Source organism: Pristis pectinata, chromosome 14 (assembly GCF_009764475.1).
Source record: "Pristis pectinata isolate sPriPec2 chromosome 14, sPriPec2.1.pri, whole genome shotgun sequence".
Lineage (NCBI taxonomy): Eukaryota > Metazoa > Chordata > Chondrichthyes > Rhinopristiformes > Pristidae > Pristis > Pristis pectinata.
In genome coordinates this window covers 32496809-32514567 of record NC_067418.1, presented here as the reverse complement: position 1 = coordinate 32514567, position 17759 = coordinate 32496809, and the positions used below count along the sequence as shown (strand labels likewise).

General features: G+C 37.0%; 1 protein-coding gene across 1 annotated transcript in view; it reads left to right on the top strand.

The window, feature by feature from the left end:
* The first annotated feature begins 7794 nt into the window (after positions 1-7794).
* Positions 7795-17759, top strand: part of ush1c (Usher syndrome 1C) — a 141449-nt gene continuing 131484 nt past the window's right edge. The window contains 1 exon segment of the mRNA XM_052029288.1: positions 7795-7859. Within this exon segment, the coding sequence (XP_051885248.1) occupies positions 7824-7859 (36 nt within the window). The 5' untranslated portion in view covers positions 7795-7823.

The window sequence follows — 17759 nt, the reverse complement described above, 5'->3', positions numbered from 1 at the left end:
AATGTTCAATTTTCATCGTTTGTTTTTGACATTTCTAAAGGTTTTCCATTTAAGACAATGAGATTTGATTTGAACTTGGATATAACTTGAAGAACTACATACAACTGTTGTGATCTGTAGTAGAATCTTCATATATACGCTGTCATATTACCTTTCACACTTTGACACATACAGAATCCCAGCTGCAAACTTCAATATGGTGTATACATATTTGCCAGCAAGTGCTATGTTCTTGGAATACCTAGTTTTCTATTTAGTGTGATTATAAGAATTAGGATAGTACAATAACTCAGCTAGGGAAAGTTAGTTGGAGGAGAAAGTTCTATAACCAGTAATCATTTCAGGAGTATTGTAGAACCAGAAACTCTGTTATGCATCAGTTCTCAGATTAGATATATTGTAGAACTCAGCTTATTGATCTCCCATTCTTACTTACCTTATTAAATGTTACAACAAATCAGACAAAGAATAATATTTCTAATTAACTTTAACTTAAGATTTCAAATTAACTTTAAAGAACTCTCAAATTATTTTAGCTACTTAAGCATTAAAGAATCTCAGTGAGGCAATTTAGGATCATCACCAGTTTAACTCACAATCAATACAAGGAAGCCACATCCCTCATTTATTTCCCTGTAATCTCTCTCACATGCCCATCAATTCTTCCCACTCAATCGCCTGTCACCCATCTACATCAGGCAAGAGATTTGAAGGTCTCACCAGGAACAGACACCCAAAAAATCATTAAGGGATTGATTGCTACACCAGTTGCTTTCTTGTGTTCCTTAATGAGAATGTACAATATGTTGATCCAATGCTCTGTCCTAATTGTGAGCAACAGATTAAACAAGTGGTTCCTAAGGATTGACAACCACTTAAAGGAATATTCACATTTTAAATTCATTGGAGGAGTTGTGCACAAGACCTCTAATATAGTTGGCATGGTTAATAAATTGCAGATGAAATCAAAATTGGTGAAGAAGGTTACCTAAATCTACATAGGATCTGGGTCAACAGGGAAATTTGGCCAAGGAAGAGTAGATAGAAATTAACTCAAACAAGTTCAAAGTTAAACCAGGTCCAGATTTGCACAGTAAATGGTAGAGCCCGGGAGAGTGTTGTACTTGGTCTCTTTGTACTACAAGTACATAGTTCCCTGAAAGTGGTTACACAGGTAAACGGTGGTGAAGATGTTTGGGTCAGTCAGAGTATTGAGTGCCAGAGTTGGGACATCGTTACAGCTGCACGAGGCATTGGAGAGACCACACTTGGAGTATTGTGTACTGTTCTGGTCACCTAGCTAATAGGAAGGATGTCATTAAACTGGAAAGGGTGCAGAAAAGATTCACAAGAATGCTGTCATGACTGGAGGGTTTAAGTTACAAGAAGAGAGAAGGCCTGTTTTCTGTGGAGTGTATAAGGTTGAGGGGTTACATTATAGAGGTATATAAAATCATGAGGGGCATAGATAAGGTGGACAGTCACAGACTTTTTCTCCCCAAAGTACAGGAGTCTAAAATTAGAGGGCATAGGTTTAAGATGAGAGGGGAAAGGTTTAAAGTGGAGCTGAGGGGCAAGTTTGTCACACAGAGGGTGATGGGTATATGGAATGAAATGCTAGAGGCCAATACAATTATTATGTTTAAAAAAAAACATTTAGACAGGTACATGGGTAGGAAAGGTTTAAAGGAATATGGGCCAAACACAGGCAAATGGGACTAGCTCAGGATGTCATCTTGGTTGGCATAGACGAATTGGGCTGAAGGGCCTGTTTCCATTGCTGTATAACTCTAACACCGTGAACCATTAAGAAATTGTTTGTCAAGACTTCAAAACTTACCAACATATTCTCAATTCTCCAGATTTTATCTCCAAAGAGAGAATGCTACTGTAATTTACCTTCCTGCATATCTTGGGAGTCACTAGGAGAGAGGAGTACTTGATCATCAGCATCTTGAAACAAGTCCACTTTGATTTTTTTGTGGGGGGGAAAGAAAGAAAAAGGATACAAGGTCAGGATGAGCAATTCCAGCTTCTGAAGGAGAGAGGGAGAGGTGAGTAAAGAAAACATAGAGCAGCAGGTAACCTCCTTCCTTAGATTGTCTAATTGGCATGTGAATTAACAGCTCCTCATTATCAAACAACACTGCCCTAAAATTTAACATTCAAACAGGTGTGTCTTATTGGCAAAACTTCATCACATCTGTATTTACTTTTTCATCAAAATAATCCTAAGTGCTCTTTTCTTAATATTTACATTTTGAGGGCCATGACAATTTCAAAGGGAAATTGTTATTAAAAAGATAATACTCTTGGAATATTTAATTCAATTTAGTACTATATTTCAATATGTAATCTGTTAAACCACTACAGGGAAATGAATTTGCAAACACTGCATTATCCATTACATCACGATTTACCCCTAATCAATAGGTTACTCCGTTACATATTCTAAACTCATATATTCTTGTAATGTGTTTGTAGTTGTTTGTGATTAATTGTGCAGATTCTTTTCAAAAATTATTCGTATCAACGAGATCAGCTGTACCACATTTTATGATCCTGCATTATAATTAAAATGAATTAATTTCCACAGATTGGAATGCTTTGGTGCAAAGTAATCTGAGCTGTGCTTGTTTTATCCCCAAACAGCCTGGATCAATTCCGATGGGCCCGCTCGGAGTTTGACTGTAATATATAATGTTACGAGCCAGGTTGCTACTTGGTGAGTGTCCCTTTAAAGCACCTGGATGGTAGTGTAGTGGTGTGTGTGTGGTGTTACCTGATGACTGCAAGACTATATCTGGAGCGTACGTACTGACTGACTGCCGGTCTCTGCGTCTATGGATGAAGAACAATAGCTGACAGTATACAATCCATGTACGGATTTTTGGAGCAATCTGTGGAGTCCACTTTGTCGTTAACCTGCACTGGGAAGCAGGTATATCTGTGGGCGGCCACGAATCGAGTGCCCTTGGTGCGGCAGATACTTCGGAACAAAGCAATGGAGATCATCGGAGATTGAGGTGTCGTATGGGTTCCATCGTGGAACATGTGGATTTCGTAAATTCTCTCTACATTCTCTCTACAATCTACTGTGGTTTTCAAAAGCCTCTGCTCATCATTCTACCTTATGACTTGCTGAACCGAACTTTGGGAACTATTCTCAGACTTGGGGTTTGGGAATTTGCCACACACACACTTCAAGTTTATTTTGGGGTCAATGTTTAATGTCTAATGTTTTAATTTCTCTTATTATTACAAGTAGTTATTAATAAATAGATTCTAACATTTATACATGGCTCATTGTATTTCTATTGTTGCTGGTACGTAACAATAATTAGAACTTGTTTGTGATGGAGTTCTCTGCAATATTCATCTATACTTTTCCTACTTTCCGGTGTAGTGACTATCCCAGTTATTCATTGTTCGCATGAAAAATACAACTATTATATGGATCTCTTAATGATGCTAAGTACACTTTGATAAAATTACACGTAAAGTTCTGCTTTATCTGTTCAATGATGCAAAGCTACAGTAAACTAATAATCCCATTACTTGGAGCAAATGAAGTACCTAGAGATATCCACAATATTTTAACAATGTTACAAGTAACTTTAAATGTAAATTGTCATCTCAAATTGTAAACACTGGAAGTTCTGTTTTTTGTGCAAGTCAAATAGATATGATCAGCATTAATTTTCATTTTCTGTTAATGTTAACAGATCTGCTGTACAAGTTGTACCATTATGATATCCTTTGTGAAAGAAAACAAAACATCATTATTTTGGTTCCAATAAACAAAATCAAGTCCAAATGTTTTTTTAATTACTAACTTTCTTATGAAATCCTTTTAAAGATGCACTTAATTATAACAATGATCAGTGTTGGTAGAAAAGGCAAAAGTTGTGTTATAACATGCAACTAAGAGATTGCTATTAATAGTAACCTGAGAAGATTACTGGCTCAGAAGATACACTTAGAAAACTTCACAGTTTAAACTGACAAACTATACAATATTAAATTTGTTTGAATTATTCCTCGTATTGAAAGGAGAAAAATACTGAGATCCTATTACATTTCAGTTTAGTGAACAGATTGCGAAATGTAAATTTGTATCAGGCAGTGAATGACTGATTTTTAATTAACAAAACCTAGCATGTTTAACCTTCATTCTCAGAAGGGGAGGGACTGGAGGAAAACACTTCTTGCATGCCTGTGGTGAATACATCAATATGTGATGCAAGAAATTTTCAAGTAATAGTCACATCATTAAAAACAATTATAAGATTAAATTTAATCTTTAATCGAGGAATCCTTAAGTCCTTAATCAAAGTTTTAATTATTATCCATTAAATGCTTTTATGTTTCATATAAATCTTAAACTTAACCTGCCCTTTTACTTTCTGAAAATACTTACAGGTGTAAATCTACCTGGAACTGATTCTCGAACAGCCATACTGCTGAGTTGCTTAAGAAGGATACTGAACTGGTGATATACTTCCCTTCTTCCAAGGCATGAGACATAGGGTTTGACCTGGTTCTTCAATCTGTAGCAAGATCTACTTCTGGACATCTCCAGCCTCAGTGATCCAGGTTTAATTCTGTCCTCCAGTGTTGACCTGGGGAGATGTTAATGAGAGAGAATATGTCATAGGAAAATAAGTAGCTTTATTAAGAATGGCCTCTTATGTTGTTATGAAATTTGAAAATAATGCAAAGAACTGCCAAATTTTAATTGACATTAAGTGGATAACAGACCTATGAGAATGACAAGAAGGTTTGCTGTTGAAACATAGAAAACCTGCAGCACAATACAGGCCCTTCGGCCCACAAAGTTGTACCGAACATGTCTCTACCTGAGAAATTACTAGGCTTACCCATAGCCCTCTATTTTTCTCAGCTCCATGTACCTATCCAAAAGTCTCTTAAACAACCCTATCGTATCCACCTCCACCACCATTGTCGGCAGCCCATTCCATGCACTCGCAACTCTCTGAGTAAAAAATTTACCCCTTACATCTCTTCTGTACCTACTCCCCAGCACCTTAAACCTGTGTCCTCTTGTGGCAACCATTTCAGCCCTGGGAAAAAGCCTCTGACTATCCACACAATCAATGCCTCTTATCATCGTATATACCTCTATCAGGTCACCTCTCATCCTCCGTCACTCCAAGGAGAAAAGGCTGAGTTCACTCAATCTATTTTCATAAGACATGCTCCCCAGTCCAGGCAACATCCTTGTAAGGCTGTAAAATGCAAGGCTTTTCAAACAATATATGTCTTGCACTTTACAACAACAAGTAATTTGATCAACTTGATTCTGCCAAATTTTAAGAGCCAATGAAAACATTTTTTCTTTGAACTAACTCCATTCCACATCCATTTAGTGTGCTTTTAAACCTGCATACCCTCCCTCTCTCCATATTGTGGTGCTCAATGTCTACTGCTAGCCTGCAGCATGTCTACAATATCTATGGAACAGGGTTTTTTTCTAATTGCCTTGGTTAAATAAATATGGGTTGAAATGGTCCCTTAAGATGATCTTCTATGTATTTTGTTATATATTATTTGATGAAGATATATACTTACACAGTAAAATTTTTAATTTAAGGCATTTAGTGTATGGCTCCATCATATAGAACTTCAAGTAACCATTTGAAAAGGATTTAAGTCATTGCAATCTCTCTTCCACCAGATGGCAATGTGCAGTTCATAGTAATTGGTCATAATATTAATAAATAAAACATTGATTATACCATACATACCATGTAATTTAAGTTATATTTACATGCAAAAATGGATATTATTACACATTAAATTTTGTACAATAACTCTTTTCAAAACACAATCATTTCCAGACAAGGTAATGTGTAATAAAAAAACAAACTTGAAATATAAAAGTGCATTAAGTGCTTTTAAGTACTTACGACTAGAGGGGTGTACGTAGGAGATGCCAATATGGACACAGCTTCTCCCCTTCTACACCCTCCCATGGGGCCTTCCCCATCCCCAAATCCCACCAATAATCACATGGTATGTATATAATACATATTTGTTTAAAGTTCCCTTGCACAAACTGCCAGTTTAAATTCCTGCACATTCTAGTTACTGGGTTTTGATCTCCTGCACTTTTTTTTTCCAGCAGTGCTCCATAACTTAACTTCTATTATTCCAGTGCCCACGATTCTTTGTAATACTTTTATCCAAGTTTCACCTATGTAATGTCTATATTTTTCATCCCTTTCTTCACTATGCACATATCACCATTTAACACATGTGCAGAACTTTCCCATTATTACTGAAGAAGGCACACATTTAGAGAATGCCTTTCGTGACCTCAGGATGTCCCAGAGTGTTGATAGCCACAGAATTGCTTCTGAAGTGGAAAAATTGCACAGGTTGTTTAACCTTAAGTACTGAACTTCTAACCATTTTAATATCTGGAGTACTTTCTGAGGCATCTTGCTGTTCGTCCTTTTGGAAATTCAACACATGTAAATTGAGGACAAATGATGTTGTGAAGATCTCCAATGTCACTTTAGTTTCTGCACACAATGCTTCTACCACTTCCTAATCCTAGACAAAATAATGTTATGGGTGATGGGGAGGAAGAAAAATTCTAGGCACTGAAAAGATACCAACAAACTAATACATGTGCACAGAACAGGTAAATGGAATGAAATCTGGAGAAGTGTGAGGTAGTGCTTTTGGGCAGAGCAAACAAGATGTGGGAATAGACAATAAATGTGAGGTGAATAAGAGAAGAAGAACAGAGGGATCTTGACAATGCACGTCTACATTCCTGAAGGTAGCAAGATAGATAAACGAGGTGGTTGAGGTGGGTCATGTGCCATATCAGTACAAGACAAGGTCCTCCCCCCAACTCCAAGAAAAACCCAGCCTATCCATTCTGTCCTTTGAAATGCTCCATCCCTGACAACATCTAGGTGAATCTGTTGTCACTCTCTCTAACACAATCACATCTTTCCTGTATTGTGTTAACCAGAACTGCACACAGTATTCCAGCTATTGCCTGACCAATATTTTATATAGTTGTCTCATAACCTCCCTGCTCTTTCATTCATTGTCCCAGCTATTGAAAGCAAGCATCCCTTATACCTTCTTCACCACCTTATCTACTTGTGCAGCACCTTCATGGATATTTGGACTTGTACATCAAGGTATGTCTATTCCGCAGTATTCCCTCAATTACTCACAATTACCAGGAATAAATACCATCCGCCAAAGCAATGAAAAAATCTTGTTGAAACTTACCTGCGAAGGAGTATGCTGTGCCACGGCAGGGCAGGGCAAATTAGTTTTTGTGATTTTATTTTTGTCATAGGCCAAATTGCTTTTAAGTGTATTTTCTTCAGTACGTACCTGCATAAACATATACAAACATTCAGGTTGGTTTTTTCTGTTTCTCTTAGTTAATAATTACGTAAAGTAAACCACTATCTGAGTTGAGTTTTGACTTGGAAAATACTGAGGAAAAAGAAAGAATCCACTCTAAATATTATGGAGATTTTTTTCCAGCTAACTAATTTCTTTCTGAAATAGCAAACATTTATATCCGTTCATATATTATGAATTATAATGCTTTTAATACAAAATCAAAGTGTTGAAAATGCAATAATACGTTTTTTTAAGTCACACAAATTATACTGTGCAAAGACACCAAGGATATTTTAAGTTCTTTGTTTCTCTTCTAGTTCTGCTTGCTGTTAACTGGAAGCTGTGTGGCCTTTCCACTCCCATAGGGTTCAGAGGAAAAGGGGGCGGTCATTCCTTGTTTCTATCGTATCTAGGCTGCTACAATGGAGAAAAAGGTAGCCAGGGAATTCAGGCATAAGGTAAGAACAAACAGCAACTAACTACACACAATTCAACTTTTAATTTATCAGTATGTTCCCACTAACTTTAATCAACAATGTTATTTTTCGCAAGCAAGAGTTAGGGAAGGTTAGGTTGTGAGAGACTATGGACCCAGCAGTATCAGTAACGGATGGGGGAAGGGCATTGAATGTTTCTTTTAGAATAGTCTTCAAATTTCCATTAAGTGTCGCCAAAACAGTGTCTGAATTCTGATTAGAATGAAGCGCCTAAATGCCGATATTTATAGTATAGTATCAGAAATGTTTCGCCCGTTCACAAACATTTGCTCTATACGGGAACAAACTCACTCACCCCGGTATTTAGCGCCATCGGGCAGAGGAAAGGATTCATAAACTGCCAGCTAGTGAATCTAGTGCCGCGAATCCACTGGGGTGTGGTATTCCAATAACTACTGAAAACTGGGGTGGGAGAATCAAGTAAGTGGCATTCAAACACAGGTTTCTGAGCTCTGACTTAAATTGGTAACATTATACCGAAGTGAAATCCTTAAAGGGACACCGTCTTCGGAAACGCTAAGTTGAGAAAGGGTACAAACAGATGCACTCACTTGAAATTTATGGAATGTTAAATAACATCCAGTTCAGAAGTAGTGGCAAAATCGTTTTCATTTTACCAAATCTTAAAGATTAAGATTTCCCCGTTTCATGATTCAGGCTGGAGACTATGCAATTTAAACTTTGCGATAAAACGATGGTAACTTTCAGTATGCCTCAACATATCCAGATGAATGTGTACAGAGTTCCTGAAATGAGCGGATCTTAAAGATCTGTTACCATGGAATTTCATTGCAGTTGTTCATTATTTTTCAATTAGATTTTTATATTTTATGTTATCATTTTTTATTAAATAGTTCAGTGATTACTGAAAAGAAGGACCTATATTTGGTCCCAAAAGTGTGATGAATTAATTAACTCAGGTGGGAAAATAAGTTTGGGGTACTGTAGTCAAAACCAATGCTGTTTGGTTACAAAGATGAAAACTCAGGTAATAAATAAATAATTTTAACCCTTTGTGGCTGTTATCTGACAATTATTGTTGGAATTATACAGTATTGGTCAGGCATAGATTTATTTCTCATTGGTAAGTGGGTTCCCCTCTTTCCATTGTACCTACAGTTCTTCTGGTCCTTACAAATATAATTCTTCTTCTTATGTCAATCTAATTAAAGCATGGCAGAAAGTTATCCAGTCCTATGGATGGGTAAAATATCAAGCCCAAGATCAAGCATGTTTTCACCTCACATCCTTATCTGTGTACTTGGTTGTGTGTCGATAAATAATGGTTTCTAATCTGCATGTTGGAAAATCCTCTCTCAAAATTATCTTATTTTAATATGTATATATGAAGACATGTACAGAAATGAGCAACTTAAAAAAAATGACATTTAATTAAGTTTAAAACTTGATATTTTCATAATACTATTGATTGTGTCACGAACCAGCAACAAAAGAAACACACTGAGCAATGTTTCAGTGTTAAAAACTATTTTATTAATCACTACTTATGATAATACGTAAAATAAAAGTAAAAATGTTAGTATGTTAGAATTCAAAAATGTTAAACCTCGAACGTTAACCCCAAAACTAAACTCGTCGTGTGTGCGTGTGACAAAGTCCCAAACTCCCAGTTCAGGAATGGTTCTTAAAGTTCAGTTCCGCAAGCCATAAGGTGAAACATGAGCAAGGGCTTCTTCAACAATCACCGTTGTCTGAAGATAAGACGTAGACGTAGAGAAACATAGAGAGAGTAAATACGAAATCCAAATGTTCCACAATGGAACCCAAACGATACTTCAGTGTTTACTCGGTAGTGACTTCCTCACCCCGAAAAGCATCCGAATCGTGGTCGTCCACACACAAATACCTGTTTCCTTCTACAGGTCAGCAACAAAGTGAACTCCACTGGATTACTTCCAATTTCCATACATGGATTTCAGTGGCAGACACAGTTATAGTTTCTCATCCATCGATAAGAGTAAACTAGCAGGCTGGTGTCTCTCTCCCTTCTCTCTCTCTCTCTTCTCTCCTTCTTCTTCTAACTTCTTCAACAACGTCATTACGTCCTTTATCTTCTATTGACGTAAGCATGCCCCACACACACATACACACACACTCTCTATCTTAAAGGGACTTTCACTGAGTCCGTAACAATTGTGAGATTTCAGACCTGATCTTTGTTCTTTTACATGGTTTTTTAAATTTGATCCCTGAAACACCAATATCAGCATAAACTCAAAATGTCAGGAAGTTTATGCTTCACAAAATTATACATCACGCAAAATTCACACGGGTGGTGTGAATACGAGATATTGGAAACTTTGTTTTGGAAATTGGCATGTCCCCAAGAGCTGAATAGAGGGAATAATCTCTGTGATGGATCTGGTAGGCTGGAGACATCCCTGACATTAGGGCTTGCAATACAGCTCAATGTTTCCAGCTAAATCAGTGGTGAGAGCACTTCAACTGTGGGATGCTGTGTGGCTGGCAGTGGACCATGGGTAGGTCTTGGAATGGAGGAGCAGCAGAGGGGTTTGTTGGGAAGGAGTGATCAGGGTAGTTAAGGGAGAGAGGAAATGACTTGTGAAGCTGATCAGAAACTGGTTCATGGTATTTGGCACTGCTTTAAAGCTCAGAATGGTACCAGGTTCTACCTTCAATTAACCAACCAAAAGTATTGTGGTGCTGCCGGCTAAAGTTCTTAAACCAAACCAATTAGACAATGGCTATGCAGAGATGCCTAATTTTGCAAATGGGGCCTTGAATAGCTGTGCAGCTTCCTTCTGCTATTGTGCTATTCCACAGGGGATTGATGTCTGTAATAAACCACCTCTTTTGCTGCCCTTACTAATGTGTCAGTAAATGTATTTACCACATATGATAGGTGTACCTATTTTACCTCCTGTTTTTGGAATGTTTAGGCAGCTGTTCTGTACCTGCAAAATGGGGTTGGTGTCCTCAAATTTCTAGACCTTTGGGTCAGAAGCTTTTACTGAGTTAGTAGATTACTGATTTAATCTATTTCCTGTGCAAGATACATTTAATCTCTTTGGTGTCCATTACATATTTGAACTATATAATTTGCCTTTTAAAGTACCACCCAACTGTTGCCAAATTGGTATCCAGTGCTCTTTTACACTCAAAGTTACATTTTTGCATATCATGTTTCTTCTTATTCAGACCACTTATGCCCGTTGAAATTGGTGCAATGCCCAATGGTTCCCTCCTGAGAACCATTGGTGGTACTCAATGAGAAACTGTAGAGTAGAGGATACATAGAAAGAAGTAAATAGATTAAATATATTACGTTGCAGGAAATAGAAGTTTCTGACCCAAAGGCCTATAAATTTAATAGTGCCAACCTTGTTTTGTCAGGAACCAATTCCTGCTTTTCTGGGAGTGGAAGGGTTAGGGTTAGCCGGTTATTTTAATCAATGTTCATCCCAGTTTTATTTACTTTCCAGGTAATCTGGGGTTCTTGCACTCCCACTCTCTATATCAGTTTTCAAGTTTTCCTGAATAATATTGCCTCAACAATCCCCACCTGCTCCATCCCATCAAGTATGATAAAATGTTCTATCTAAACCTTATATTTTATTCTTTCCATGTACTCTTTCCCTCACACCTCCCCACCGCTATGTCTTCCTAGACAATCTTTCCCCCATTAAGCCACAATCTTGGTTTTTCCATTGTGTATTATCTTCCTCCACTGTAGAATAGATGAAAATTCAGTACTTTCAAAATGAGTCAATAATAAATTAGTTTAATTCATTAATTATTTGTACATAAAAATATTTTAAAATCATGTAATTGAAAACAATAACAACATCCAAGACATTATTTAATAAAAATGCTAGTTTACTTGTGCAGAATTTTCCATGCCACCATTCGATTTGGAAAAACAAAATTCCACTTCTTATGAGCACTGACACAGACAATAAACCAGTTTTAAAAGTTTTGTTATAGCGATGATATGCCTGAAGCATGTAAATTGGTTGAATAATGTAAGAGAGGAAAGACATTTTCTGCTTGTTTTAACAAACTTTGCAGAGGGACTGTGATTTGCAAGCATTTGTTAGTCTGTGGATAATCTTTTAACAGAAATAGAAAATGCATTTTCACCAACCATGAGTCGCTTAACAACGTGAAACCTATGATTACCAGAGTCTGTCTCTTATTTGCAGTTAGATTTTATGTCCTTAAAAGTGCACAGCAGATTCACATAGAATTTCAGCAGGATCAGTCATACTGGGAAAGACTTGTTAAACCAGCAATATAAAGCAGAATTATTTTATTCACAAGGTCCAAGTTAAAATGGCCTTGCACACTTTGTGCACACAGATGTCTTTCCTCTATTGGCTTTGCCTTTGCAGTATGAGCATAAGAACCTGAGTAAATAGCAAATTATGGGGTGGGATGGGCAGTACTAGAGATAGTGGTGCATAGTGGTTCTGTGGGGAAACCTCAATTTGAGGTTCAAGGGTTGGTTGATTGCCTTTGGCCGCTGGAGTGTTTTGTTGGGGTTGCAAACTGGTGATGGGAATTTGTCACAGCTGGAATTAGATGGGATCTGCTGATGGGGAAAATGAGATTTGTAGTGAAGGGCAAGTACAGGATTCAAAGGTGATCCTTGTCTCACTGAAGCAGGCCTCGTATCCATGATGAAAGTTTCCTTGTGTACATTTACAACCTTTGCAAATAAGTTTTGTGGTAGTGACCTCAAAATAATTGTTGTATGTCATTGGACACTGCTGTGCGTGTCCAGATGGCTCCATGTGGAAGTGGGCCAATAGAAATTGAATGACCTTGTGAAAGATTCAATAAGTATGCAGTTGGTTTTCTGATAAAATTCTTTGTATACTGTATATAAATGTGTGCTGCGGAATAGAACTTCCAGGCTTTGTGTTGCATTGTCCAATTTTCAAACACTTATGACACAATGTATTCTCTGATTTATAAATTGGTATTAAAAAGATCATGATTTCCAGGACTCTATCAATACATCTTAGATCAGATTTTAATTTCTTCGTCATAGTAAGACCATATTCTTTATCTTAGATATGTGCTGAATGGCAATCCACTCCTATGCGCTCCCTTCCAATGAAGGCATTATTATAACTGAACTATACCAAGATACTGAACTACGTCAAAAATATTGTCACCAAACATTTAAATGAGTAGTCAAATACATAAATATTAAGTCTCATGACTTAAGCTGAGAAGTATTTATGGGTGGATATTGTATGACATCTGAACATCCCTCCCAATCCCTATTGCTTGCTGATACTTCCTTTCAAAGTTCACAGATCAAGAAGGATAAGAAATCTCAATGTCAATTGAGTCATATTCTAACGTGAGTCAGCAGATTCACGAAAGGAAAGGATAAACTGAAAGGTTATAGCGTCAGAAAGTTGGGGTAATCAACAATGTAATACAAAAAAATCTGATAGTAAATGTATGCCTGTTAGTGTCAGTTAACAAAATAATAACTTTTAGTCACTTAGATATGGTGTATGTAAAACTCGTGTCATGTGTAAATGTGCAGCACTCATCACTTTTTGATGAGTATTGCACGTTTATCAACTTCAGGAGCAGTAAACCAGTCCAGTGTTCAGCATAGAGGAAAGTGGTTGCAAGGAGTTCATGACTGTGAATCATGAGCTGCATGTCTACAACTTATCACGTATACCCAGAGCCCTAAACATGGAAACATGAAATCAAATCAATTATCTCACCTTTCTCATGAGGACTTTTTATTTCCAGATGTGAAAAATGAAACTTCAATAATGTAAAATTAGTTGTGTACTTCATTTTCCTTACCATGAAGATGCTGATGATGCTGAGTGAGCCTTTTCAGATCCAGGGAGGAACGTGAGATTGAAAGATGATAGTGTTGAGAGAAGGTAGCCCGGTACATGAATCACTGAAAGGTCACATACAGGTTCAACAGGCATTTGGGAAGGTAAACATCATGTTGGTTTTTATTGCAAGAGGAATTGAGTAGAATAGTGGACGTGTCTTGCTGCGGTTATATAAAGCCCTGTTGAGATCTCATCTGGATATAGAAGGAGTGCAGAGATTATTCACTAGATTGATTCCTGGGACAGTGGGTTTGTTGTACAAGAAGAGATAAAACAGAGTGGGCCTGCACTCCTGTAAGTTTGTAAGAATTAAAACATTTAAATTTCTTAAGGGGTTTGGCAGGATAATTCAGGGCCAATGTTACCCCTAGCTGGGGTGTCCAGAACCACAGATCACAATCTCAAATAAGTCAGCCATTCAGTAGAGAAAAGAAATTTCTTCACCCAGAAGGCGGTAAATCTTTAGGATTTACTACTTGAGGGCTGTGTAAACAGGGTCACTGAGTGCATTTGAGGCAGTTTTGGGATATTAGGAAAATCAAGGGATCTGGGGTTAGTGCAGGAAGGTGCCTCTGAGGTAAAGCAGCAACCAAGATATTAATTAGCAGAGCAGCGCGAGGGACCAGCTGGCCTACTCTTGCTTCTGTTTGCTATGATCTTAAACCAGTCTTTGACCAAGAATTTGGTTACCTATCCTAATATCTCATGGGATTCAGCAACCATTTTGTTTTGTTTGTTAATACTCCTTTGAAGTAGTTTTCTTATGTTTAAGATGCCATATAAATAAAACTTTTCTGGTTCAAACAGAACACTTGGGATAGGGTGAGTGACACGAGCATCTTAAATAATGAAATGGAAAGGATGTGAAATTAATAGTGCAAGATGTGAGAAAGAAGACTAAAAGTGGGTTCCTTCAATGTCAGATCAGGCACTTAGAGAAAGAGGGTTTGATGTTTTGAGGGGTGGTGATGGAGAAGATACTGAAAAAAAACAAAATAAAATATTTTTTTTAATTTTATCATTTACATTTTAAAATCTCTGTCAAGTGCAACCTAGTAGAACAAGATTTTTCTGATATTTAATAATCTAAGCAATGGAGGATGCTTGAAGTAGTCATTATGAGAATATTTAGATTGGAATGGACAACACATAACTTTCTGTGATGGGATTAGTTCATATTTACAAGACAAATGTATTCATTCAAAACCATAAGATATAGGAGCAGTATTAGGCCATTCGGCTCCTTGAGTCTGCTCCACCATTCGATCATGGCTGATTTATTTTTCCCTCTCAATCCCATTCTCCTGCCTTCCCCTATAACCTTTGACGCCCTTACTAATCAAGAACCTATCAACCTTCACTTTAAATACACCCAATGACTTGGCCTCCACAGCTGTCTGTGGCAATGAATTCCACAGATTCACCACCCTCTGGCTAAAGAAATTCCTCCTCATCTCTGTTCTAAAGGGACATGCTTCTATTCTGAAGCTAAGACTCTCCCACTACTGGAAACATCCTCTCCATATCCACTCCATCCAGGCCTTTCAATATTCGGTAGGTTTCAATGAGATTCCCCCCTCATCCTTCTAAACTCCAGCATGCTCAGGCCCATCAAACACTTCTCATACATTAACCCTTTCATTCCATGGATCATTCTTGTAAACCTCCTCTGGGCCCTCTCCAATGCCAGCACATCCTTCCTTTAGATATGGGGCCCAAAATTGCTCACAATACTCCAGATGTGGTCTGACCAATGCCTCATAAAGCCTCAGCATTACATCCTTTTATATTGTAGTCCTCTCGAAATGAATGCTAACATTGCATTTGCTTTCCTTACTACTGACTCAGCCTGCAAATTAACCTTTAGGGAATCTTGCACGAGGACTCCCAAGTCCCTTTGCACCTCCGATTTCTGAATTCGCTCCCCATTTAGAAAATAGTCCATGCCCTTATTCCTTCCACCAAAGTGCGTGACCATAAACTTCCCTATGCGGTATTCCACCTGCCACTTCATTCTCCCAACCTGTCCAAGTCCTACTGCAGACTTCCTGCTTGCTCAACACTACCTGCCCTTCCACCTATCTTTATATCATCTGCAAACTTGCCACAAAGCCCTCAATTCCATCATCCAGATCATTAACATATAACATGAAAAGTAGCAGACCCAACACCGACCCCTGCAGAACACCGCTAGTACTGGCAGCCAACCAGAAAAGGCCCCCTTTATTCCCAGTAAAAATATTTCAGTGGCGAACCAGCTAGGAAGATATAATTAATGGTGACGCTTCACAACTCAGATATCAACTCTATATCTTAGAGTGTACTTGCTCATCTGACCCTTGCCTGAAGTTATTGCACTATTTTTCAGATAAATAAGAGTGAATGTCATTAACCTCACTTTTATAATGTCTGCAAAACCCAAGCCAAAGTTATACAACTGGTGAAATGCTGTTTGCAAGTCATTTTTAAATTACTGTTTTATTTTAGTGGTCCCAATTATGTTTGAATTATATTTTACCCAATAAACATTTTAGGAACATCAATTTAGGGAAAATGAAATAGAGAATGGTATATATTAATGAATTAATATCAGGTCCATGAATCTACTTATGCATTAGTTACAGAATAATTTTCTGTATGTTTTAAAAATTGTGTTATGGTAGATTTTTTTCTTGTTACTCCATATCATGTTGACACTGCTAACATTTTCTCAGAATTAATATTCATAGCAACAAATGTAATCTATGTATTGATTCTACATCCAGTGGACTGTATCAATCCTATCAATGGTAAATTATTGTGTTCATTTACTTCAGCATGCTTAGGCAAATTACTTCGGGGATCAGGATAATTTTAATTGGAAAATATACATCTTTGGAATTTTATTACAAATGCACTTTTTGGACTGCTCAGAGTTCTTTTTGTTTTGATTCCCCTACAATAAATACTTTCAATTGAAAAATATGTTTAGCTGATGGACTTAGAGTGATGTTTACAACAGTAGGTGAATCACTCAGATTTAGCTTATTGTATAGGACTCCTTGAGCACATTATCAGGCTATATCTTAAAATGAAACAAAACAATTTTAACATACTTTTTAGATGTGGTTGTATATTTGAAACATCTTCAACTCACAGTTGTTTTAACAATTGCTTCTTTCATATTTTTCATTAAGTTCCAATATGCCACAAGAATTACAATTTTATTGATGGACTTTATTGCTTTACAATTGACCTTTGATACTTACATAAGAAACTTAGTCTCAATTATACTGGAGGGTTCACTGTGTACGCCATCCACCCCCCATAAATAAGAACTATGTTAGCGTGAGCATTCCTTTTAAGACACAAATGTAGAACTACTTACAATCTTACGTTTTATCTAAAATAATATTCTCATGCATGAGAGATAACACATTAGACAAAAACTATCTAGGTGTGTCTAGAGTGTAATTTCTCATATATCAGTATATCTAAAACGTGAGGTTATATAAAAAAAACTGCACGTACTTATAAGGACTTATAATGACTCCAATATAATTTCAGTGCTTGTTTATTGGTGGGGGGAGGGTGGGGGGCTAGGCTGAAAGAAGTATGGGTATACACAGTGAACTAGTCAGTTGAGAAATAGTTTCCATTTGAAACATTAAGATTCTTCACTTTAGTTTCTTACCAATCTAGTGTATGATTTCTGCATTTTTTCTGTTTATTTTCAAATCTCTCTTTACAATATTTTTATTAAATACATGAAAAAAAGAGTACATGCATCAAAAAAGACAGTAAAAATACTACTGAATACGTTGTGTTATTTTCAAATCTTGACTTGCAAATTATTTTTATCAGCACAGTTAGTTACAATACTTTTATGTTTTATCCCTCTATTAAGCAATAGAATCTCATAAATCAACCAATTGCTCAGTTGGAAGAATAAATTGACTGTAGATTTTCAACATTGAATGTTCTTGGAATGTTATGGCTTTTGCAACCATCATTGATTTTA